Genomic DNA, 25,905 nt, shown 5'->3' on the forward strand with positions numbered 1-25,905 from the left:
AGCAAAGTGGATAGAGAAAAAAGACAGTATAAGAACAGTATGAAAAAAATAATATAATATAATATAATATAATATAATATAAACACTGTACAAGAGAGAAAAAACAGTAAAAAACCACATGTCGCTGACCGGAGATTAACTGTAGACGAGGAGCTGACAGCTATTGAGGAATTCATCATTTCAGTCCTTGTAAACTTCCCATGTTTTATGCTTCTTGTCAGCATATTTGTCAGGGAAATGCAGTGGTAACCCTAAACGGGAAATATATGTCAGGATGATTTGGTGGCTAGAGACTCTAAACTAGAGATCCTAATGTGTCAGTCAGCCGTCAGAGTGTGTGGGAGCATGACACTTAATGAAAATGCCAAATTACTGAATGATACTGTCTTTATGCTGTTAGGAGCCTTGGGGGGGCAGTAAAGAGCTGCTGTAAAACCATCTGTATCTTTAACTAGATCCCTCCAGGCTTTTCCTCTGCTCAATGTGACAAGAAAAAGTCTGCGGTGGGTGACTGCAGGCGCAAAACTGAGACATCCGATCAAGTCATATGACAAACCCAAGAGAGAGAGAGGGAAAGAGAGAGAGGGAGAGGAAGAGGAAGATGCTATTCCCATCAGGGGAGTGGTGACATAACGGCATGCTGTGTTTATTTATCTCCGTGTCTCTCTCTCCACAGCGGAGATCTCTCTGTACGCAGGGGGGTTCTCTCACATAACATGTTTATTATTTACTCCTGGTGAGATAGGTGACGCAACTTTAATAGTTTGTTTACTGTATAAAGTCAACATTGAGTATATTCGATATTGACTTTATTTCTAATTTCAGGCCTATACAGTGCACACACACACACACATATTAATATAATCTTTATATATATATATGATTTCCTCAAACTTTATCTTCAGCCAATCATTTTCTCTCCTTACCAGAGTGTAGCCGGACGCTCGATGCTGCTGTCACCACCTTTGATTGATGGCTTTGCATGTTTTTCATGTTTCAGGAAAAATAAGACCTTTAAATTTGTGCCTTGACCTCACCAGGCAATGAGACATTTTCCTCATGTGATTTTGGGAGACCGACTGTGTCATCTTGCATAATTCAGATGGTATGGAGTTATTTTTAGTGAGGAGCGGTTACTGTTTTGCCACGACATCCTACAGTCCGAACATGCACAATGGTTGTCAGGAGTCTGGTATACAGTCCTGGTGTTTCTCTTTCAGTAGCTTCAGTCTGACACTTTTGGAAGGGTAACTTGATCAGGCTATGATCTTTCCAATATTTTTTCCAGTTTTTAAGGTTATATTTGAGAAGTTTAAAGCCTTTGTAGGCCACCTTGTACTATTTCATGTACAATATAAAGAAACCATTCACACTAAATCACATATAACTCTCACCCAAAACTCAGACCCACCTAAACAACAATGATAATTGATAATAAATATATCTAGTGTCTTTTAAAGTAATATTTCTGTTTTCTTTCTCTAGGAGTGTGGCACAACTTTGTTCTGTGTGTGGCAGCATTAGCCTTCCTCTTCCTGTTGCCCCTCTTTCTCCTCCCTGCGTACTCCACCGGCGGCGGGGCGCTGGTCACCGAGGTTGTCCAGGTCAGTGCAGTTATGAATCAACGTTTTATTATCTAAACACTTAACCTAGCGACTCACACAGTTAGACTGCGAGGAACGCTTTATCGTTCAATTGACCTTTGGGCAACGAAATGTAATAATCGCTGAGGGGCATCATCACTTGTCTGTCATTAAAGAACTCAATGCTTCACTGCTATAGCATGTTTTCCAATGTCACAGTCATTAATAAGCGTTATTTATCTCGGCTAATTTGACGGGCCATGAAATTATATTTTGCGTAACTTCCCCCTGCACATTCATACAGTTAGCATTGTAATTCAGCCACAGTTGGTTGCTGTCTGTTGCTCAAGGACATTGGCAGTAGCTGGCAAGGGAAAGTGTTTTTGTCAATCCCTGTCCCCACCCGAATTCTCAGAACTAATGCAAGATTGCAGAATTCCAACCATAAAACCGTCTGACCTTTTGTTTTTGTGACCTTCGGGCCATTTTAACCAGTTTTTTTTTTTTTATATATATATCTGCCTGTGTGTTTTTTTGCAGGGCTCTGCTGCTGACGGTCCCCGGGGTCTCTCAGTTGGGGACATAGTGACGGGCCTGGAGGACTGTCCGGTCCGGGGAGTGGAGGAATGGAGCAGCTGCCTGTCTCACCTCTCTTACACCCCACAGACTGGATACTGTGTCCCTGTCACCAGCCTGCAGCCCAGCTGGGCCCACGGTCGAGGTGAGTGTGCCGCAGCGAGAAGAATAAATGAATATGTCTCCCGCTTAACGTTTCATTTGTTGCATTTTGTGCCGTCTAATAATTAAATCTGGTCAAACCAACAGAGCAGCAACGGGAGCTGTGATTGGTCAGCTGTAAACTGGAGTCATGTGTGAGGTCAGAGCTCAACAGCTGGCCAATCAGACCTCCTGTTCTTTCTCTGTGGTCTATAATTATTCCAGTGGCACACATCAGACTTCATAATTTAGCTATAAATGCCAAAAATATACTTTTCAATTGAATATATTATATTTCTTTTAGCCACACAAGTTCTACATTTATATCCTTTCTGTGTCTATCTTCAGCTTTTTGATTCTACTAGCGTATTACTTGAATGATTTTGAAGATTCAGGATTTGCTGCATTAATGTGCATATTAATGCACGCAGTCACATCCAGAAGTCCTGGTGACGTAGAGGAGTCAGCAGGATAATTCTGTTATGTCACAAAGTGTGTGATACTGTGTCCTTGTCTAATCATATGGTGCGAGCAGAGAGTAAAAAAAAAAAAAAAAACCTCAGTGACATCCATCTTTATGTTTGTAATGTGACACGAGCTCTTATCTTGACTTTCAGTCTTCCAGCCTGACACACAAATCTAATCAACCAGTCACTCTGTCTCTCTGTCTCTGTCTCGTCTCTCTCTCTCTATCTCTTTCATCCATTTATCTTTTTCCCCCCTCTCTTTCTCTTGTAGCTTTCAAGCGTTTGGATGGAACGATGGACTGCTGCAGCAACAACAGCCTGACAGACCTCTGTTTCTCTTACATGAAACCACAGGGCAAAAACAGCAGAGAGAGAGAGGTGACGCACACAGACACGCGGACACACATGCAGACACACACACGCAGACACACATAGGCTGGGACTTTTTATGACTACTTCAGCATGTGAGCAGGTTTCCAACCCTTTTAGACCGTCAAGCATATTTATATTTCTTCCTTTATTCAATTCAGTTCCTTTTATTCCCCTTTTCTGCCACTTTGTTTGCACCTAGATGAGTTTAATGGACAAAAAAAGAACAATTATGAATATACACAAACCAGATTTTAGCATTATATCATTCTACATATGAGAGAAAAATAAAACAAGTGTCCTTTTAGATTTCTTCTTGATTTTCTGATGTTTTGCTGATGATACCGCTCTTCCTGAATATCAGAAATGGCGAAAGATTACACATTTTGTGCGACGATGTCATTCAGAAACAGGTCATGGTCATGGAAAAAGACTGCCAGCAAGATAACCACTGTAATAAATGGACAAGAATAAGAAGTGCGACATTAAAAGTTCAGTATCATGAATGGAGATATATGAAAAACAAAACAAGATAGCAGACATCGTCAAGTGTCAAAAAAAGGTAAAATCCTTCCTGTTCATTCCTGCTGACTTCCCTTACATTTCTCACATTTGCATTCCCTCTGTAATCCTGTGGCCGCAGTACGCCTGTATGCCGGTGCGTAAGATGGTGACGGGGACGTGGGTGTGTCGTACCGACGACGACTGCACCGCACACTCCCACACTGCCAGCATTTGCGTCACGCCCTCTCTGGAGAACCAGACTCGCTTCATCCGTGTCACACACCCGCCCAACACACACATGCTGTTCGTGGGGTATCCGCCGCACCTTCAGTATTCTGGTACGTACAGGGCGGATATGCTGCTATTCCCCATCCTTCTTCCTGTGTAAATATAAATCACTCAAAAATGGTTGCGAAAAGTATCTTAGGCCTTAATTTTTCCTTTATAATTTTTTAAATAATATTTCCATTAGTCCTTTTTTATTCATTTAAAGCAAAAATTGCTCGTAATTTCAGTGTAAGAGTTCCAACATGATAATTTTTCCCACCCTAGGAGGAGGAATGCGCTTGTATCTGTAATATTCATATAATTGCTATTTACAATGTAGGTGTTGAGCTGACTCTGCAGTCCTATGTGATGTACAATCATTGTGCAGGAAGATGCTTGTTCTTTAGTCTGCTGCCGATTAAGACGGTGTTGAATGGATCAAACCTGTGATATTTCTATGATTATGACCTCTACAACCACATGGTGTTTGTATAAATTCCTGCAGTGTGACTGTAACACCTCCCGTGTTTTGTCTTTTCCCAGTGAGTCTGACCAACTTTGTGCCCCGCTTTGGTTTCCTCCACTTGGATCTGCCCGTCTTCTTAGAGACCTTCTGCAAGTATCCTTTCATGTTTAAAGGACTCCAGTCTTAATCGGATGATGGATGTGTCAGGGGGTAGATTTAGAAAAGTGAATGCTACTCCTCTGTCAAAGTCACTTACTCAAAATTTAAATAAATGATGTTACTTTTTAAAAGGATAGAAGAGTAATGTATGTCCTTGGTTGACAAAGCACTGTCTGCATGATGTCTAAATGATATTTTGCTCAAATCTTTCTTCAAATCGGTTATATATCATTACGATTTTGATTGGCCTGTAAACGTATTTATTTATTTATGACTAATTGGCTGAGTAATGTCAGTTACACAGCTATGGCTGAAGTTTGCTAGCATTAGCCAACATTAGCTTCTGGTCATACCAGACCAAGTCCGACGCAGTGTTGGGAGGGATACTTTAAAGATGCAATTCGATATAATTACTAGTTACCTGTTAGAAAATGTAGTCAACCTAATCCAAGTATCACAATATTAAAGTAATGTTACTTGATTACTTTCTGTTATTAGATTTCTTCTTCATTTGCTGATGTTTTGCTGATGATACCGCTCTTCCGGAATGTCAGAAATGGCAAAAGATTACACATTTTGTGCGACGGTGTGATTCAGAAACAGGTCAGGGTCATGGAAAAAGACTGCCAGCAAGATAACCACTGTAATAAATGGACCAAAATAAGAAGTGCAACATAGAAAGTTGTTATATTTATGTCATATTATCATGAATGGAGATATATGAAGAAAATAAACAAGATAACATATCGTCAAGTGACAAAGCAAAAAACAACGAAGCAAACAAGTATCACAAGTATTAAAGTAATGTAACTTGATTACTTTCTGTTACTTTTGGAGTACCTCAACACCAAATATGAAAAGTAAACAGAGTAGAAGAAGTTGAGGTGGCGAACTTGAAACAAAACCAGTTTTTGCCAAATGCCAGTAAACCTCAAAGAGAAGAAGAAAGCTAGCGTGGTAGCTTGTAATGGCCATGTTTCATGCTATATGGAGGCGATGCAGTTGTTATCTGTACACAAGCTCTTTGTCTGTGAACAAAATGTCATATTAATGTTCTGTTTTCTTTATGATTTGTTTGTTTTCTGCTGTATAAAGTGGAAATATATAACTGCATTATTTAAAATTACTGAACATTTAGCTGTAAAGCGGCTGCAACTTTTTTTTCTCACTTTTAAGATATTTTTAGTCACTTCCTGCGACCCGGCACAGTGTATGCAGTTGTCAAGCACAGAGTGTCAGAGTGGGTAGTACACTAGGGAAACATCAGTGGGAAACAATCTCACCACTGGGTCGAGTTAGGAAGCTCCAGAGCAGCCACTAAACAGACCTTGTGGGGAGATTTTTTCAAGTTTAAAAATGAACTTTTGGGTTTTTGCCTCTCGATGGGTGAACAGAGTAAAAAGTGTGTGCATTATGTGTGTATTATCTTTAACCCTGCTGTGTCTCAGATATGTGGTGTCCCTCTCTGGCGCGTTAGCAGTAGTAAACTCAGTGCCGTGCTTCGCTCTCGACGGTCAGTGGATGCTAAACGCCCTGCTGGAGGCCACGCTGGTTACTGTGGTAACGGACCGTCAAAAGCGCGAGCTGATTGGTTTCTTCCTGCTGCTGGCAGGCAGCGCCCTGCTGGCAGCCAACGTGGCTCTGGGCCTGTGGATGGTCACGGCGCGGTAGCCACAGCAGTTAGCTGCCCTGGCAAGACAAAAACTAAATGAATAAACCCCCATGTGGACTGAGAGTTGTTCTCTCAGGGTGTGTTTGACACATGTGGACCATTAAACTGTGAACATACAGGGGGACTGCATTACCCAGCAGTACTGCCCAATTTGTGGAGACTGTTGAGCAGAATATTACTCTGCCTTTAACGCTTTACTGGACCACCAGGGAAAACTTTAAACAACTGACTTCCACCTTGTTGCCGCCATATACACAAAAGCACATATTCAGATAAATAATGCACTTGCTGTAAAGCACTGTCCTATGCGACCGTTTACAAAGACTGCACAATCTTTCCAAATCTTGATATCTGTACTGTGTTTGTGTATGAAGTTGGAGAGAAAACGGTTATAATTTTTCAAGGGATTGATTCCAAAATGCCATATTTCCTCTGTTGGAACCACAGGGAGGTTTTGTCTGCCTCAGCTTTTAGTGTGTTGCAGAGAGAACAAATGAATCCAAGCCATCTTTGGACAAAAAAAGTTTAAAAAGCCTTCATTTTATCAGCAAACGCATGGCAACACCTAGATCTTTAACTCCATATCACTGTTGGAAAAACTTTGCTACCTATTATTCAAATTAAAAGAACTGCGTCTTTATGAGCAAATACACAAGTTAGTTAATTAAATAGGACAGCTAGTCATTGGAACCTTTTTAAAGGTGGGTATCCTACAACTTCAAGTGTCTTCTCCTCGGGCATTGTAGTGGGAAAACTTTTTTCCCACCTTTTCTCAAAGTGTAAGTTTCATTTTTATTCTCTCGGCCTGTCACTGTCTGTGATCTGATTTGTCAAAACTGTGGAATAAAGGACTAATTTTATTTAAGAGCTTTCTTTAAAGCCGTTATTAATTAATAAAATAATTTTGTTCTGTTTCATTAACTGTGTTGTCTTATTTTGGTGTTATAGTCCACTCCAATATTGGGGCACTGGAGCAGAAAACATTTTGTTACATTTTTCTGTGGTGTTGAATGTAATTACAAGAGGTGATAAAAGGTCACAGAAGGGATTTATGAAATTTGAACCATTTAAGCAAATTAATAAAAACTCTGACCACAGATTACCTTTCCTGTTCAGAGAGACTATCCTAGCACACATTGTGAAAGAGATAAGGTACACCGCTGGGCAATGTCTATCACAGGGCTAATGCAAACTTAAAATTAAAAAAATACTCAGAGGGGATTCCTTAAGACAAAATCCTATTAAATTGGCGTTCTGTGATCTAATGTGCATGACATAAAAGCATTTTGGAACCTCTGGTATAAACTACAAGGAGGTATGAAGTATGTGTACACTGGAAAAGAGGCATGTACAGTTAAATACAGGTTAGAGTTCAAAACGGAACACAAAACCATCCATAATCCAGTTCTTAGTGACCATTTCTTTGTGTTCACTGTGCTGTGTGCAGTTATAGCTTTATATTACGTGCCCACTCACATGAATCAAGAAATGGATGTGAAGTTAATTCCTATTGACTTTATGGCCCCCATTAGTATTTCTTTTTTTGTATTGCACACTAATAGTTAAACATCCTTTATGTTTTATATAATTCGAGAAAGGCGTGCTTAAAATTGCCTCTCTCAAACATTCAGGTAACCCGGTGTTCCCTCTCAAGAGATTGCTTCAACTGCAGAGCGCCTTTCTAATTTTATACCCAACATATTCCCCGCGCATTGGCACATTGTCTTCCTTAGACACTGGAACAAAAGCACACATGCTACACTTTTAGTAAGCGCTCCAGACCGCAGTGTTAATTTTGTGTTTTCAAGGAGTCGTGCAGTGATTACGTTTCCTGAGTGTGTGAGCGTGAGAGATGACACATGGTAATTTGGAAGGGTGTTTCCCACAGACGTATAAATACTGAACAGCCTTCAGCATAGCCACAGAGGTGTGTTTACCAAGGATGAGCAGACCCCTCTGTCAGCAGGTTCAAAATTGTTGCCTTACGAAAGACTTTTTCATTGAATAATTGGGGGAGTATGTGGAGGATCAGACCCTGTTGCATGCAGGGGTTGGCGACTTTGCGTGTGTTTGTTTGTGTTCAGATAAGACATTTTGAAGGCTGATTTTCTTTCACCTCATCTGTGTGAATAGATTGCTTGTATGTTTCTGTTTCTTATCTCGTGCTAATGACAGCCTGGAGCGATGTTTGGGTAAACAGACATGGGGGGGGGGATGATGGAGAGTGCAGAAGGGAGGGAGGCATGTTCTGACTGTCCACTTCATATTGAGAGATGGGGCCCGTGAATTAACTCTGTGACCTCCTCTGTGCTAACAGGACTGTGTGGCTGTGCTCTGAGCTAAATGATCACATGACATGCTCACACTGACAATGCTAGCATGTTTATGTGTAGCGGATATAATATATTTTAGAGCTTCAGCGTGCTAACATTTCCTATGTAGTACTAAATACCAAGTTTAGTTCAGTTCAGTTCTTCCCCTGGGGGACATGAATGTCTAAAATTTGAAGGCAATCCTCCAATAGCATATAATAATAATAGTTTATATGTAAAACAAAAATGTAAACCTCACTGCACTAAAAAAAAACCGGGATCAACAAAGTCAGCAGGATTTATGCTGTGAAAAACAAGTCTGTATAAAATGTCAAATCTCAAAGTAGTCCAGACATTTCATTGTAAACCAAATTGTCAGCCTTTTAGTGGCGCTAGGATATATTGTCTGGGAGCTGCGATTTTTAGTGCAGAATTTGGAGCCACTCGATGAAGTAGATGGTGAGATATTTCACTGAATAAGTGGTAACTTTGGTGGCGCAAGAGGAAAAGTCAGTCAGGAATCATCCTCTGCAGAGCACCGATGTCAAAATTCTATGGAAATTTATCTAATATTTGTTGAGATATTTCACTAAAAAGCTAAAATGGCGACCTCTAGATGACACAAAATCAAAAGTCCGGAGATCACCAAAGTCAGCACGAGTTATCCAGTGGAAACATGAAAGTCTGTATAAAATTACATGCTTGAGAGAAGGTCATAAGAACACATCATTTGGGAACCCTGAACATTAGTGCACGATTCTGACCCAAGCCACGCAGTAGATATTGAGATATTTCACTGAATAAGTCAGAACTTTGACCTGTTGGAAAAGCCAAGAGATCACCAGAGGCAGTAGGATACAACCTCTGGGGATCATGAATGTCCCAAAATGCATCACTTCACATAAATCAATTATAGCAATGCATTGAATAGTTGTTGAGATATTTTAGTCTGCACCAAAGTGGTGGACTGACTGACAGGCCATAATAAAGCCACACTGCTAACATGACTGAAAATTAGACGCTAAAAGAGGAGCAGAGACAATCAAAACTGGAGTAAAAGGTCCCAGTTGAGATGTTAAACAATAAGAATAAAAACAGGACACAAGTGATTGTGAGTCACAATGGTGAACAATAGCGCCGTGGTCAATGTGTCCGCTTGATGAATGGGTGTTTTAGCAGCACAGGAAGTCATGTCTATATGAGGACTTTGTGGCCGACGCCCCAAACCCTAATGAGCACGTGCGGATAGGGTTCTCACCACATGGGGGGGAGGTTGAGTACTAACCAGGAGCTGTGGTGTCACGGCCATCGCCACCTCTGTCCCTTCAAAGAAACCATCGATGCATTCTGACAAAAACACTGATGTGTTTTTACAGGCGGCGACGTCATCATCATCATCAGATTAATCGATTGTAATCAGTGGCCTCTGTGTGTGTGTGTGAGTCTAATTTAGTTCTGGTCTACTGACTGTCTGATCTGATAAATGTTTGGAGCAGAGCACCCTGCTGCTTTGCACAAGAGATTAGACACACATATAATGCACACAAACATTTCACATGTACGTCGCTTCTAATGGTTACGCTATAACACGCACAGATAATGTTCTGGTTTTAGTGATTTTATTAAATTATCTCATGTTCATCACTGGAAGGCCTGGTCCCTTCTGTCCTGGAGGGAGGAGAGGAGAGGAGAGGAGGAGTGTTGGGGGAGAGGAGGAGTGTTCGGGGAGAGGAGGAGTGATGAGGGAGGGAGGAACAGTTTGAAGAGCCAGGGTGAAGTTAGAGTAGCTACAGATAGACTGGGAAAGTGAATAAAGTATGTGCTGTTAAACTGGGAAAGAGACCAGAAGATAGAGAGAGGGAGTGTGTCCATTCTGGAAGATATTATTATAACTATTTGGATTCAATTTTATCCATAAATGTCAATTTTTTAAATCCAATTTTTCTACCAAATATTTTTGCTTTCTTTTCAGTTAATCTGAAGCGTCCCCCACCTGAAAGCTAGATTTTTTTTTGTGTGAGTGTGTGTTTTTATGTGTGTGATACAGTAAGTCATGGAACTGGAGCGTTTAGGTGGCGGTGGGGTTAAACCCGAGAGGGGCAACTGTCTCTACAGGATAGCACTGGCCATGTGTGTGTGTCTCTGTGCTGCTCTGCTGCTTGCGCTCATGCTGGGTAAGTCCACATACACACACACATTTTTTGTCATCCGGCATTATAATTTGTAAGGAATTCAGTGGAAATGTATCGTACTGTACGCACGCTGTCCTCAGATTATAGTACAGAGACTGTAAATAACGCACAGAAGCACTCTGGTGGGAGCAAAGGTCTTTGTGGAGGGCTCCCGGGTAACTTGTGTCAAACTATTTTTGGTTCATATAAGGTTTCATACACGCCCACATGCACATGCAGAACCTTTCCATAAAGCACTGTGGGAGTCAAATTGAACTGAAGGGAAGAATGTGTATGTTGACACTTTGTGGGCTTTATTTTCTGCAGAATGTGGATGTTAATTAGTGGGGAATTGTGTGGCGGAGTGATGACGGTGTATGTGTATGTGTCTGTTTATTTATAGGGGGCAGTGCACATTAATTAACACTGACGGTTTAGAAAACTTTCATATAGATGTGCCAACAACAAGAGATGAGCACCCGCGGTTTAGCTGAAAACACTGGAAGGATAAAAATAAGAGAGAAAATGTTGCAATACTTTGACCTGATGAACTTTGGCAAGGCAAGCGCATTTGTATATCAGTTTCAACAACAACTTTACATAAGTGTAAGTGTATAATATGTTAAAGAGGTAAACAGTGTTTCACAAAGAATCACATTTTACAGATTTAAAGCTGCAGTAGGTAATTTTTAGTTATAAACTTGCTAAAACTTTCCTTATAGCTTGACAGTAGTACACGGACACAGAATCTCATGCCGTGAAAGATAGCTGATTGTTGAGTCTCATTCCCAGGGCATCAAACACAGACGCTTTGGGACTCCGACCCAAAGCATATTTATATCTTTCTCGGCTCTGATTGGTTGTTTTCATTCACAGATTATCCGTCTCATGTGCTACTGTCGGGATATAGTGAAAAGTTTGAGCAAATATGCCACAAATTATTATTTTATTTTTTTTAAATTACATAATGCGGCTTTAACCATACTTCAAGTTTCATTTATAAGTGCTGTATGCAGTGCAATTCCTTATTTCCAAAGAGAAAAAAAGATGGGGAATTCCAGATGTTTTTTTCCTTTCATAGAAATTCGGATTTGTCAGTCACGTTGCATCTGAATCACTTCTGGCAACTTCCCTTATCTTCTTTTCTCGCCGTTTCTATATTAGATACAAAACAAACTTGGCAAGCACTAACCACAGTATTAACAGAAAGATGTTTTTTTGTGAATGTTTGTAGAATTTTACCTAATAAATGAAATTTATTACATTAAGAACAAACTTTACGAGCTTTTTGAACAGTTAAATTTGTGTACAAAAGTGTTTCTACTGCCTCGTTTCATTGATTTAACTGGGAATACGACGGACTTTTAAGAATAACTGCACAGACACAGCCAATCTTCTTGCTGATAGTCTTGTTTGTTGTTGGATTCAATATTAAGTTTTTTACTTTTTCTTCATGTTGACTGTTTTAGTAGTTTCAGTAGTGTGTGGTTGTGAAGATGGTCGTGGTTGGGAGGGGTATGTGTATGTCTGGGGTGGGGTCAGAATTGTGTTTTTGTTATTGCAGGAACCCAACATTCTTGTGGTGGTATTGAAGTGCAGTTATGTTATGTGCCTATGTATGCAGTACCACACAGCCACTCTAATGGAAACCCTCCTCTTGTCTCCAGCCATGCGAATGACCAGACACAGGAATGCTCAGTGGTTGTTTGATTACTTTTCGTTTTTAATGAGTTTAGAGAGTGTGCCTCTGAAATGTGTATACATGCATGTTTGTGTTGGTGGCCCGTTTGGTGTCTCAATAATGAACATGAGGTTGGTATTAGCAGTGACACTGAAGCCTTAGACATCTGTGAGTGTGATTAAACCCTTCGGTCTATGTGTCTGACTGAGCGGTCAGAGGGGGTTCTTGAGGTTGTTCCCGGCCAAGAGGGTCCTGCGGGGTTGAAGTCGTTAGTGTGTGCTTTTCTAGTAAAAGTGGGCACTACATTAAGGGACTCTCACAAGCAGCTCTAACTAGACAACAAGACCAGGCAACCTCCGAGGTCAGACATTGCGGCGCAGCTCCGCAACGCTCCACTCATCCGTTCACAATGGGGATTTGGTTGCTAAATCTGTCAGTTCACTTCATGGCCCTGTGCTGCCTCTGTACGCCCTCAGAGCCACATCACATAAAAGTTTTTTCTGCCAAGAGGTCAGAGAAGCAGGCTTTCGTTCACCTTCTAGGAAGGGAAGTGAACCTGTGGTCACACTGGAAGTAACATAAACAATGGGTGGCTCTGTTCTGTCTTCTTGTGGCGTTCTAATTCCCCTTATTATAAGTGTGTGAAGTAATTGCAACTGACAGTCATGTTCATGTGAAAAATCCTGATGTATATTTTACGCAATATTTGCTTGTGATTCAAGGTAAGACTGTGAAAATAAAGATTACGTGGATGTCACACAGCTGAAAGTTACGTGGCGATTGTAGGTGAGGACTTTTCTTAGTGCAGGCAGGCATAAGGTTAAAAATGTAATCCACTGTTTACTCTGTTAGTGGAGCTCTCCAGCTGTATCAACTGCACTTTGATCTGTATTTGTCCCATTTTGATAAAGTGTGGATTGTGGGAAGGTCCCTTGTGGACATGGATACCAGTATCATTTTGAGCCGTGTGAAAGTATGATTAGCTGACTTTTTCAGTTCTCTGTGCTTCATTCATTGATAAGTTGTATTATATTAATAGATGCTGCAGCCTTTTAAAGAATACTTTTTTATTATTAATGGTTTATTCAAAATATTGTTCAGCACTGCACTATATGCTGCAACAACTTAGTGGTGATTGGTGACTAAATGGCTGGAAAAAGCTCCTTGATAAAGAATTTAACAGCTCTGTGTTCATTGCTGTGATGCAACGAGTCTTATTATTTTCTTCTCCCTCAGTCTCTCAAAAATCTAGTCAGGAGGAGTTCTGTCTGAACCCAGAATGCATTGAAGCAGGTGAGGATTGGTGGTAAACACCTCTTCCATAATGTTAGTAGTAACTTATCTGTTGCTTAAAGGTTATTATTTCACTGGGTTGTGTTTTTTTTTGTCTCCCTTCACCTTGTAGCGGGATCTATTCTAAGTAAAATGGATCAATCCGTTAACCCCTGTGATGACTTCTATAGTTACTCCTGTGGCGGCTGGTTAAAGGAGAACCCGATCCCTGAAGATTCCTCCTCGTACGGCATCTATCCCTGGCTGCGGCAGCATGTAGATATCCGACTCAAAGGTGTGCCTACCCACACATTTTCCATCAACGCCTGAATTCATCCACCTTGATGGAAGCACACTTGACTTAAACAAGAGCTATTTTATACACATGAGAGGAAATAGCAAAGAAGTGAGCTAATTTGTCATGTGAATTTGAATAGATGCCATAAACAAGATCAAAGGCACTCTTTATTTTAAAACAGAAATGTCTGTTTGAAATTTATTGACCCCTTGTTGTAAATGTATCTGCATTCTTAAAAGAGTACTCCACTGATTTAGCATTACACACATTTTAGGTCTCATGATGTACAGTTAAAAAATAATAAAAATCCATGCAGCAGATTATTCTACACATTCTTCTTCCTTGTCAAAACCTACTTCAAAAGAATCAACTCTAAATTGGGCCATTATTTACAAAACATATTGTGTTGCACAGAGGAAGACCATAAAGTCATTAGGAAATTTACTGAGCTAATAAATCAAGTGAGAAGTCGGCTGATTTCAGTCTTTTGTTACAGCCAATGGAGCTGCACCCTGCTGGCCATTACATAGAATGCATGTTTAAGACACTTCCGCGTTGGCTTCACCTCACAAACCAGGATAGCTTCCTGGTGGTTGTGCATGATATATTCTGTCACTGGTGCCTGCATTACCCACAATACGACTTGACGGCTTACAGTTGGGTTGGAGATGTTGGTATGTTATGCTAGTTGCGGGTAATGTAGGCTTGAGCTGCTAGCCTCGGGCACTGGTGAGGAGCAGGGCTACAGCAGTCTGTTATGGTCATTTCTCTCTGACTCTACACCAACAGATTTTTAAAATTTCAAATTTGTAGTCAACCAATGCTGAGCCAAATTACATCACTTGAGGGAATATCTTAGACTTCACACAGATCCCTCTGGAGCCACAGAAGGCTTTTTCACAACTTTCACATATTGGTCTGTAATTTCCCAGCTTGGGATCAATAAAGTATATCTGTCTATCTATATGCAGAATCACTGCCCAATACCAGTAAACAGACTTTGAAGTGTGAAATCAGTGGAGTGACATTAAATCGTTATGATATTATCACTTATTCACAAGGCAAGACTTACTTAAGGATTATGTTACTTCTGAAATAAAAATGAAAATCATGTATGCTGAACATGTCACAGCTTGTTCTCCTTTCCCTGTCAGAGTTACTAGAAGCTCCTTCAGACCCTGATGAACTGGAGGCAGTGTCCAAGGCTAAGATCCTCTACCGCTCCTGTATGAATGAGAGTGAGTCTAACACGCACATACAAACCCGATTTTGTCACTTAAGAGGACATTGCACTGACGATATTTAATTCTCTCGAGACTTAGCCTCACCCAACTCACTCAACTTACTACCCTTATCTTAACCCTAACCTAACTCTAAACAGAAGGTGGGTCCCCATCATGTGACTTTTTTTTCCCACACACTTGTACAGCACTTGTGGGGACTGTTGTTTAGATAATGCTCCCCTGCCCTTAACACAGCCCTAACCATCCCAACTACATGCCACTTAAACTAACTTAAGTCTAAACCTAGTTCTACCCTTAACACTAAACCCAAGTCTTCACCCTCAAACACCTCTTTGAACATGTTAGTGCCAGCCAAAATGTCCTCACAATTCAAAACATCCCCACTGTCCATGTCTACAAACAGGTCCTCACAAAGATATGGTAAGTCAGGAGCACACACAAAGACACATTAATAGTATAAAATAGGGCAAGAAGAGCTTTTATTGATCTCCATGACAGATCTAGGTCATTGCTGAAGCAAATAGCTGTAAGATACATCCGTTGAAAAGAGGGAAATAGCATTTAAATGGGACGAGAGAGAAAATAATAAACAATAATCAAATCAATATCGAACAGAATGCTGTATTTGATTCAGTTTCCTAACATTTCTCTGTGTGTGTTTACATAGCTATACTGGAGCAGATGGACACCAAACCAATGCTGAAAACCCTTAAACAGCCCGAGTTTCGGTGGCCTATTGTGGGGGATGGGCTTGGCGGGGACTATCAGTGGTCGGCGGGGCAGTGGAGCCTCTTGAAGACTCTGGCTGAGATGAGGAATCAGCACAGTAAGAGTGTCCTGATTCGCCTCTACGTTTCCCCCGATGACAAAAACTCCTCATACTACATCATCAAGGTCAGATACCCTTGTTATTTTTCTGACACATAACCCCAAACCAAATTGTTATTTTAAAAAGAGATTAAAGAGAAGGAGATAAAAGGTGCTGGTAAGTTGCTTTTAGACAGCCCCCTGATTCCAGTCTTTATTGTATGTCTTAAACTAAGAAAATTAGCTACTGGTTGTCATCATATTAAACAGAAACAAGAGTGGTATCACGTCCTCTGCAAGAAAACAAATAAGCATACTGTATTTCCCCAACTGAAGAACTATTCCTTTAAATGACCATGCTGGTGGTTTTGTGGATTTTAGCCAATTTTTCATTGCTGCAAACCATGATCCAAAACATACCATCTTTTTAAATTGATTTCCTTATCTCCAGGCAGCTGTTGGTTCCTGTTGAAGCCAGCACAGTTTGAAATGATTGACCTGTGGAGACCTGACAAATGTTGAGCCACAGGACGTAATCCAACACATCTGGCTGACTTAATTTTTGTCATTTACACTCACATTCAATAATGCAACGTTTTTTGCTTGAATCTTAGATCGTCTGAGTGAACAATCAAGTTCACTCAGACAATAATGTCTCTGATGAACAGTCTGGTAACTGCAACTGCAATCTCAGCAAGTTTTATTTTGAAAGTGTAACTGGACCTTGAATATTTATTATGCCACTGCCACACCTTACATACTTTGGCGTGATACCAGGTTGAATATGTACACAATTTGTAGTTAAAAGGTGCAACATCACTAGCATAGTATCTGTAGGTAGATACAGATTCAGTGCGTTGCGTCACATTTTTCTGTTTTTTATTGCTGCAGCAAAAGTTACAAGATAAACAAACCCAGAAAACTACAGGAACTAACCTGTGTTCCCTGTCTTTATGTAGCTCGATCAGGCGTCCTTGTCTTTGCCCTCCAGGGAAGACTACATCACCAACACTTCCTCTGCCCGCGCGGTGAGTTGCTGCTTCATCTTTCACCCCTTTTACTTGTCATCTAAAAACTCCTCTTCCTGCAGTAGCTATTTTCTTCCTGCTTGAGTGATAAATTGCAGCAGAAAAGAATTTCAGCCACTTGAAAAATCAGCAGTTAATGTTATGCTTTTATATCCGCACCTTAAAATAAGAATAAGAGCTTCTTTCCAGACCCAACATTTTCACAAATGCTAGATTGTCAAAGTGCAAGAAATTAATTGTAGGAGAGGCAGCTGATACTGATTGCCCCACTAATAGCTGCCTCATTAGTCCAGAATAACAAAGTGCACTGAGTATGCAGTTAATCATTTCTCTATTTTGCCAATATATAGGGGTCTGCATTCCCTCTGAAATGTAGAGTAGAAGTATAAAGTTGCATCACATTTAATTTACCTTCGTATAAGTCAATTTGTATTTGAGTGTTTGAACCTGGTAATGGTGTTATTTAATGAATATTTTCTGCTGCTGTGTATTTGTCCATCACAACAGATAATGATTAAGAACATAAACATTACTGAAAACCACTATCTGAGTTGTGGATATAAGTCCTTGATTGATGTCTGATGATGTCTGATGTTAGGCAGTAGTACTGACAGTAGCTTACAGCAATGAAAGAATAAATGACATTCGGCGCCCGGTTAGCTCAGTGGGTGGAGCTGGCGACCCATTGTACCCGGGGCTGAGTCCTTGCTGCACGGCACCAGGGTTCGAATCCCGACCTGCGCCCGAACGGATTTGCTCGCGTTCATCCCCACCCTCTCTGGCCCCCCTTTCCTGCTATCTCCAGCTGTCCTAGTCCAAATAAAGGCCATATAAGCACCGAAGAATATGATAGCTTTAAAAAAAAAAAAGATAAATGACGTTTTCTTTTTTCCTTTTTTTTCTGCCCCTCCCTCTCTTCTCTCTCTCTCTCTCTCCCCCCCACACACACACACACACACACACACACACACACACACACACACCCTTTCTCTCTCTCTCTCTCCAGTATCGTGCAGCCCTGCTCAGTTTGATGGTAGATACAGCCGTCATGCTGGGTGCTCCAGAGAAAGCAGCACTGACCCAGATGGAAAAGGCTCTCGCCTTCGAGACCAAACTAGCTCATGTAAGAACGTCATGTCAGATAAATATAATCTCACTTAATGTATGGAGATGATATGATAAGCCTCAAAAACCCTGGGGCTAATTAAAACCCAGCATTATTAACTCTGAAATATGAAATGGAGTGATCAACCTTCCCAACAGTATGAAGGTAAATTATCTTATTTTAAGATGCACGATCAGTGACGTCAGTATAACATTGTTCACTGTGTCTGCAGATCCTGATTCCCTATGAAAACCGCACCAGTGAGAACATGTACAACAGATACACGCTGTCTCGCCTGCAGCGCTCCATACCACAGGTACTTTAAATACCAACAACCAAATCTATTAATATCTTCTCTTATTTCACATTTTCTGTTCCATTTTATTCCAAACTATTTGTGGAAGTGAATCTGCTCTTATAAAATGACTGTCAGCACAGAATTTATAATATGCTTACATATACGTGTTAAATTATGAAAGATTTAGCGGTGTCATCGACCTCAGATTTTATGGATATGATGCAATTTATTTGATTGTGAATTTTAGTGCCATTTAGTGCCCTGTGGTTTCAGTGCTGTTCCAGAAGCGTAAAATAATTCCGGTGGAAAAACGTGTGCAATCTTCTGCGTGGTGATCATTATACTCGCCCAAAATGTACAAAAATAGTTCACGGCAAATGTTTCTTTCAAACCTACCTATATGTTATTTAAGTAACCTTTACTGTATATGTTTCCTCGTCCCCCCTCTTGTGTAGTTTGACTGGCTGGGTTTTGTAAGAGCTGTGGTGGAGTCTAAAGCCGACCCGGCTCGGTCCATCTACTCCTCTGAGCCCGTCATCGTCCGAGCTCCACACTACTTCAAGGAACTTTTCAAGCTCATTAACGCCACAGATCCTAGGTACATGCACACACACACACACACACACACACGAACACCTAGACAGAAAACACACACAGACTGATGAGCACACACTGGGGCTGGAGGGCTCCTGCCTCTTATTATAAGTATATTATAGTGCATAATGAGATTACATGTAGGCATTTAATTAATGTCCCTCCTCTCTCTCTCTCTCCAGGACTGTAGCTAACTACGTACAGTGGAGAACAGTTTTTTCCAGGATCACCACTCTGAGCCGTCGTTTCCTTTACAGATACCTGGACTTTGCTCGGGTTGGTAAATCTATGTACATATTTGATCATTTTTATTATTAAATTCATTAATTAAATTTTCCTTCATGGGTTCAGGAGCAAAAAAACCCCTCTAGTTAAAATGGAAGATGTAAAAAACGCACTGTAAAACAGCTTTTTTTTTTATTCCATTAACACATTTTTTTAGATACATGGTAAACGTATAGAAAGTGTTTGGCTGCTCAACTGTAAAAAGGAAAAATAGGTCGTAACGACTTCAGCTGCCTACATTTGTTGCTAATTTTAACTCTCACAATGCAAGATTTACCTTTTTTTTTTACCCCTAATACTGAATTCCTTGTTTATTTAACAGTTAGTATAGAAGACAGTAATGTTCTTGAACTACAACCTGGGGGAGTCTGGTGGATATTTTATAGGCTGATTCCAGTATATTTTTGACCCAGTATATGTAATTTTGATTCCTTTTAGATCATAAATAAATAAAGGATTCTATATTTTTCTGCAAGAATTTCCTCCAAGCAGTGTGAACAGGGCTTTCAAACTGCATTGAGGCCTTCATGTTGGGAAATAAAATGTACATATAATTTACTCATAAAAATCCAAACAATAAAAAACATAAAATACTTTTTACAGCCGCACTATACAGTTTTTGTACCTACAGGTACAGGTAGTAGAAGATATGACTTAAACTACATATACAAGGAATATGACTGTCCTTGCTCTCATACATACACAGAAATAGACTTCAATAAACATACATGCAGCTAAAAACAAGGACACTGAGGTTTTTTAACGTTGCTCAATCTCTGTTTTTATGTCCCCAAATGAGCATGACAGTAATTAGAGAGCTGGGAAATTTACGTGATTTTTAGTACTACAGTTTTCTATTTGGAAGACCTCAGAGGGAGCTCAAAGGGAACTTTGAAGCATGCCATAAAAACAAATTATGTCGTATGTAAAAGAATGCTATACTTAAAAAAATATCAACGTCTGGGTTGAGAAACTTTAACAGTGTAAGTTAATGCCATGCAGAGGAAGAGACAATGTCACCTTGCATCTCTCACACTCCCACCAGGTAACCACGGGAACCACCTCTCTGACCCCGCGCTGGGATAAGTGTGTTAACTACGTCGAGAACTCGCTTGTTTATGCCACCGGGCGCCTCTTTGTCAACACACACTTCCAGGAGGACAAGAAACACATGGTGCGTGTGTGCTTTATGTGTGTAGACATCATGACATCATGTCCTCAATCGTGTTTAATTTTTGGATATGTTTAGTTGTGTAACAGATGTGTGTGTCGAGTGTATTTTGTCTGCGTGTCACCTGGAGATGATGTCAGACAATTTAGCTCAGTGCCTTGTGCGTCAGTGTGGCCGTGTGTTTATGTGGCAGTGACACTGAGTGCTTTATTTTTTTTGGACACACCTATGAGTGTGCGCGCGCATTTGTGTCAGTTTTATGTGCACACATTTAATCCACTGGCAGTTACTAATTAATTTGAGTGTGTGTCAGATGGAGGAGCTGATCGGGGGCGTTCGCTGGGCGTTCATCGACATGCTGGAGAAGGAGAACGACTGGATGGATCAACCAACGAAGAAGAGAGCCATAGAGAAGGTGAGGACAGCTGACAGCTTCATCACCACTCGTCACTTCTTCCCCACGTTTCTCCACCTTTTTACCCTCAAGTCTGATCTGTATTCTCCAATCAAAAATGTTTTTGCTTTAAACTTAAAGCTGCATTAACGTTTTTGGCCACTTGGGGGCAGCACATGCAAATCATCTGACTCTTAAGCTGCTAGATGTTTGACTTCCTTCACCAACTAGTTGGTAATTTTGTTTGTCTACCATTTCTTTGGGGCGTGCTGTGGGTTTATCAGAGCTTTCTAGCTGAAAACTAGGTTGGTGAGAGCTGTAAGAGTGAACCAAAACATTGAGCTGAAAGGGGGTAAAATAGTTTGTAGAGGTGAGGGGACCTGCTAGGTTGTTGGGTGATGATTTTCTGTGGGTTCGACACATACAAATAGTCCTGTGATTGTTAATAAACACCTTATCCTTAATTGTTTGGTGCAAGATTTTTGCTCTCAACTTAAAACTGCGATTCTGACCACTTGGGGGCACTTCTGTTTAAGGGCCCATCAACATATCTGGCACTTAAGCTGTTAAATGTGACATAAAGCCAAAATAATTAGCTAAAAGAGGCTAAAAGGCATAGTAGAACTGCTAATTCTCTCTGGGTTTGTCAGAATGAGTGACCACTTTCATTTTTATTTATTCTTCAGCTTTAAACCAGAATTTTGACCAACTTGTAATGAGACTCTTGTTCTTGGAGACTGTGGTGTCTGCGTTGTCTTCTTCATCTCATTTCATCATGAGCGGAACACAGCAGTGCCATGCTGTCCTTCATTTTAATGACTTAGAAAGTGTAGAAACATTGACTTTTAAAATGTTCTTTGTTCCTTTCATTCCTTTCCTTTTTTCCTCGAACCAAACTACTCATCATCCACCAACTGTGCAACATCAAAAATGTTGAAAACATTTAAACAAACCAGGCATTTTTCTTATTACCACAAGAAATGACTTGCACAGTTCAACAAAGACTTAAAAATCCAACATCAGTGCATTTCGAATGTCGTTTTGAATATTGTCCCTGCTGGCTCTTTATTTCTTATGTAACATGGCCATTGTAAGGGACTCTGGAACAGTCTTTGTCAGGGCACCGTGATTCTTAAAGTCATCAGTCTTGATTGCTTGTTATAGAGTTCAATATTATTCAATGTTTGCTCTCACAGTCAGTTACTTTGAATGAGTGTCTGATAAACTTATTTATGATTATATAAAAACCTGTTTCAACTCTCCATTACGTCCACTTTGTTGTCTTGCTCTCTCAAGGCTCATGCAGTCCTGGCTAAGGTTGGCTACCCCGAGTTTATTCTGAACGACACCTACCTCAATGAAGATTTAAAGCAGGTTTGTATTGCACTGCTGTAACACAGCAATTGTACAACAAGGGTTCAGAAATGAGTTAATGGCTCAGGGGGGGAAAATCACTGTAAAATGGAAAAATAAATGCTTGATGTTTGATTTTTCTTACTTTTATTATCCATTCACCCTTAAATGTGCCTTCAAGTGATTCATGGGGTGAAATAATCTCACCAGTATGTCTCAGATGCAGCGCTTTTGGCTAAGAAAATAATTGAATATTAATCTTTAAAATTCTAAGAGTTAAGAAAAACACAGATGGCAAGCTGGCAGTAACTCAGAGAGGCTGCTAAAACCACATTTCTTAACCCTAGTTTAATTTGGGGATCATTTTTGAAACATTGAATACTAAACAGTGTATATTTTCATTTTTGTATGTTTTAGCTACAGTTCAGCGAGAAGGACTACTACGATAATGTGATGCAGACGTTGAAGTTCATCGCCCAGTCTGACATCGCCTGGCTCCGAAAGAGTGTCCCACGTACAGAGTGAGTGGCAGGACGGATCTGTCAACCTGCTGTGTGACTTCCTGTGTTTTATATCCTTGTTGACGTGCCATAATGTCTGTCTGTGTGTGTGTGTGTGTGTGTGTGTGTGTTGCAGGTGGTTTACCAACCCAACAACTGTGAACGCCTTCTACAGTTCCTCCACGAATCAAATCAGTAAGATACAGCATGTGATTGATTACTTAGACGCCAATTTTTAAATGTAATTATTTGGAAAATATTGACTTCTCAGGCTCTGTCCAGACGGCGCAATGGTACACTGCACCTCAGTGATTTCAATTAAGTTTCTGTCTGTGATAAATTTTTTGGGGATTATTATTCACCAGAAATGGCTGAGTAGGCATTTTAGTGTCAGAAATAATTAGGAATTTGCATTAAACTAAAACTGATAGGAAGGGTGCTTCCTAAAACAGGTAAAATGTGATCTGTTTTACAATAGTTACTCCTATAAGAAACTACACTTTTTCAAATTCTGTGCCTCATACGGGGTGAAATAGAAAAAAGGAGCCGTTGAAAATAACCCGACCTTTTGCAGTAAATGAATCCTATCTGGACACGGTTAAAGACACACAAACAAAAAGCTATTTTGAAATTCTCTTTCAGGATTCCCTGCTGGAGAGCTTCAAAAACCTTTCTTTTGGGGAAGAGAGTATCCAAGGTGAGATTAAAGAACTGTGACACACTCCACAAACAGACCAAAGAAATGCCACCTCATGCTTTACTCAGGAGCAATGTGGAGCTCTGAAATAATTATTCTGACATGGACCTCAGAGAACCACAGAGAGGAACTGTAGTGGTATGGCCTGTGGATAAACAGCCCAATTTAATTCCTCATGCTCCACAGATCGTGAAATTACAGGTCATTAGCAATTTATGTTTCTTAATACGTTAGGTTTCATTTTAAGACCTATAATATACTGTATATTTTAAATATTCATTGGTAAATATTTCACAACCATAAATGATTTAGTCCTCTATACTTTCATACAGTATAAAAACGTGAAAGTATAAATATTTAGCCATCCGGAGACTTAAATTATTCATAATCTTAACAAGTTTTTCAACAGGATGTTGAAGCAAATCTAATAATGACACCAAACTGTGACAGTCAATGAGAGTGACATTCCTAAAAATAGAGCTTGGATTACACTGAAGGCCTGGTCACACCAGTATGTGGCACAGTTACATCTCTGCATGCATCTTTGCAAAATATGATAGCGAGCTCTGATTCAGAAGATTCCTCCTTGCTGCAATCCATTTTATTGATCCTGCAGCAATTCAATTTGAATTAAATGATTTTGTCACAAAATGTTGCTGCTGTGACTGTGGTATAACTCATTTTTCTCAGAAAAGAAGCCATATGACTACAATGCATCCCCTTTTTCTGTTTCCAGATCTTTAAGTTATGGCGCCATCGGGGTGATAGTAGGACATGAGTTAACACACGGGTTTGACAATAACGGTAAGTACTGATCGCCAAGAATGACCTCAGAAAACATCCACAATAATGTAGGAGATTTCTAACACAGTGTGATTTTTGTGTGTAATGCTTTTCATGAATAGGTCGCAAGTACGACAGCAACGGCAACCTTGACCTGTGGTGGAGCAACGCATCCATAACAGCCTTCAATGAGAAGACCCAGTGCATGATTGACCAGTATAACAGCTATCACTGGGAGGAGGCAGGATTGAATGTAAGAACCTGAGTTTGAAATCATTAAAATGCATGCATATTCAAATAAAGACCAAGTCAGGCCTGATCCAGAATGACCTTTTATGGTGCTAACCTTTGGAAACACTCGGTGGAAGGTATGTGAGAATCTGTGCTTTGTGGATGTTTTCCTTCTGTAGGTGCGGGGTAAGAGGACTCTGGCAGAAAACATAGCAGACAATGGAGGAATAAGAGAAGCTTTTAGGGTATGATCTGTTTTCTTACACAACAGTCTCACTCTCTTGGATAATCTGTCTCCACATCCGCAAAAAATGCTAAATAGGCCTTTCTAAGACATTATGACCTTTCATACGGAAAATTCCAGGTGTTTATTAGTCAAACCTTTTTTTGTTATTATTTTTTTGTTTATTAGGTACCTACGTTTCACAACTCAAACTGTCTTTGTGTGAAAGGACTATTTATAAAACTTTTCCAGTTGTCATGTTCAGAAGTCCAGGTGAGGAAACTTTCCCTGTGTATTTGTGTGCAGGCGTACAGGCGGTGGGTAGATGAGAGCAGAGGTGGTGTGGAGGAGCCTCGGCTGCCTGGAGTCGGACTGAACAACAACCAGCTTTTCTTCCTGAGCTATGCACACGTGAGGACACACACACACATACACATACACAGATGGGAGATATTTTTGCCAGTATCTCTGCCAGTGCTTCAACCAGTAAGAGCCTTTCTGTGCACTGATCATGTCTGAATATGTATCCACTTACTAACATAGGGTAATGTCAGGGTATGGTAAGGTTTACATAAAAACTGTTGAGTTTTGGTCAAAGTAAGTTTCTGTTTGAACTTTTGGTGTAGTTCAAACATTAAATTGTATGAATTTAAATAGTTTTTTTATCCGTATGAGTAGTGCTGAAAAGTAACTTCTTACATTTACTCAAGTTCTGTACTGAAGTTTAATGTCGAGGTACTTGTAATTCTACTCCACAAGATTGTAGAGGTACTCTTTACTCCGCTACATTTATTTGACAGCTTTAATTACTAGCTGCATATTACGATGAAGATTGTTAAAACAAAATATAATCAACAAATAAATTACGATTTATTATTGTAGATTAAGCTACCGAGCAATATGTACACGGATCCGGTGATCCATGTGAGATTCATTTTAGATTTATTTATTTGCACAATAAAACAGAATCACGAATCAAAGAAAAGAAGTAAATTGTGCAGGTGAGATTTAAAATCCCCTAGAGGCTCATGAAAGATAATCTCACCTCAATAAGCATCACAAGCACACTTTAGCTGCCGGTGTCGAGGTAAGTGGAAACATAGATACTTCAGATAATCAAATCATCCCTCCAATGTGCTCGCACTCTGCAGGTGAGATGTAACTCGTACAGACCAGAAGCAGCCAGAGACCAGATCCAGAGTGGAGCTCACAGTCCACCAAAATACAGGTGAGCACACACACACTCACACACAC

At 40.2% G+C, this 25,905-nt stretch overlaps 2 protein-coding genes across 3 annotated transcripts in view; both read left to right on the forward strand.

The window, feature by feature from the left end:
• The window catches only part of mbtps2 (membrane-bound transcription factor peptidase, site 2), a 17,344-nt gene extending 10,219 nt beyond the window's left edge, over window positions 1-7,125 (forward strand). For both annotated transcript variants that reach the window (XM_035652081.1, XM_035652073.1), the window contains 6 exons: window positions 1,486-1,604; window positions 2,124-2,304; window positions 3,039-3,145; window positions 3,780-3,978; window positions 4,451-4,526; window positions 5,981-7,125. In XM_035652081.1, coding sequence (XP_035507974.1) covers window positions 1,486-1,604; window positions 2,124-2,304; window positions 3,039-3,145; window positions 3,780-3,978; window positions 4,451-4,526; window positions 5,981-6,203 — 905 coding nt within the window. In that variant the 3' untranslated portion in view covers window positions 6,204-7,125. The remainder of the gene's footprint in view (window positions 1-1,485; window positions 1,605-2,123; window positions 2,305-3,038; window positions 3,146-3,779; window positions 3,979-4,450; window positions 4,527-5,980) is intronic.
• Window positions 7,126-10,260: 3,135 nt separating this feature from the next.
• The window catches only part of phex (phosphate regulating endopeptidase homolog, X-linked), an 18,540-nt gene continuing 2,895 nt past the window's right edge, over window positions 10,261-25,905 (forward strand). The window contains exons 1-21 of the mRNA XM_035652061.1: window positions 10,261-10,690; window positions 13,605-13,661; window positions 13,774-13,935; window positions 15,093-15,176; window positions 15,850-16,076; window positions 16,949-17,017; window positions 18,024-18,140; window positions 18,355-18,438; window positions 18,876-19,018; window positions 19,197-19,290; window positions 20,345-20,473; window positions 20,784-20,885; window positions 22,161-22,238; window positions 22,635-22,738; window positions 22,854-22,912; window positions 23,360-23,414; window positions 24,151-24,218; window positions 24,320-24,450; window positions 24,608-24,673; window positions 24,958-25,062; window positions 25,803-25,879. Of these exons, the coding sequence (XP_035507954.1) occupies window positions 10,570-10,690; window positions 13,605-13,661; window positions 13,774-13,935; window positions 15,093-15,176; window positions 15,850-16,076; window positions 16,949-17,017; window positions 18,024-18,140; window positions 18,355-18,438; window positions 18,876-19,018; window positions 19,197-19,290; window positions 20,345-20,473; window positions 20,784-20,885; window positions 22,161-22,238; window positions 22,635-22,738; window positions 22,854-22,912; window positions 23,360-23,414; window positions 24,151-24,218; window positions 24,320-24,450; window positions 24,608-24,673; window positions 24,958-25,062; window positions 25,803-25,879 (2,132 nt within the window). The 5' untranslated portion in view covers window positions 10,261-10,569. The remainder of the gene's footprint in view (window positions 10,691-13,604; window positions 13,662-13,773; window positions 13,936-15,092; window positions 15,177-15,849; window positions 16,077-16,948; window positions 17,018-18,023; window positions 18,141-18,354; window positions 18,439-18,875; window positions 19,019-19,196; window positions 19,291-20,344; window positions 20,474-20,783; window positions 20,886-22,160; window positions 22,239-22,634; window positions 22,739-22,853; window positions 22,913-23,359; window positions 23,415-24,150; window positions 24,219-24,319; window positions 24,451-24,607; window positions 24,674-24,957; window positions 25,063-25,802; window positions 25,880-25,905) is intronic.

Source organism: Morone saxatilis, unplaced genomic scaffold (genome assembly GCF_004916995.1).
Source record: "Morone saxatilis isolate NCDOM2014 unplaced genomic scaffold, NCSU_SB_2.0 Contig0, whole genome shotgun sequence".
NCBI lineage: Eukaryota > Metazoa > Chordata > Actinopteri > Moronidae > Morone > Morone saxatilis.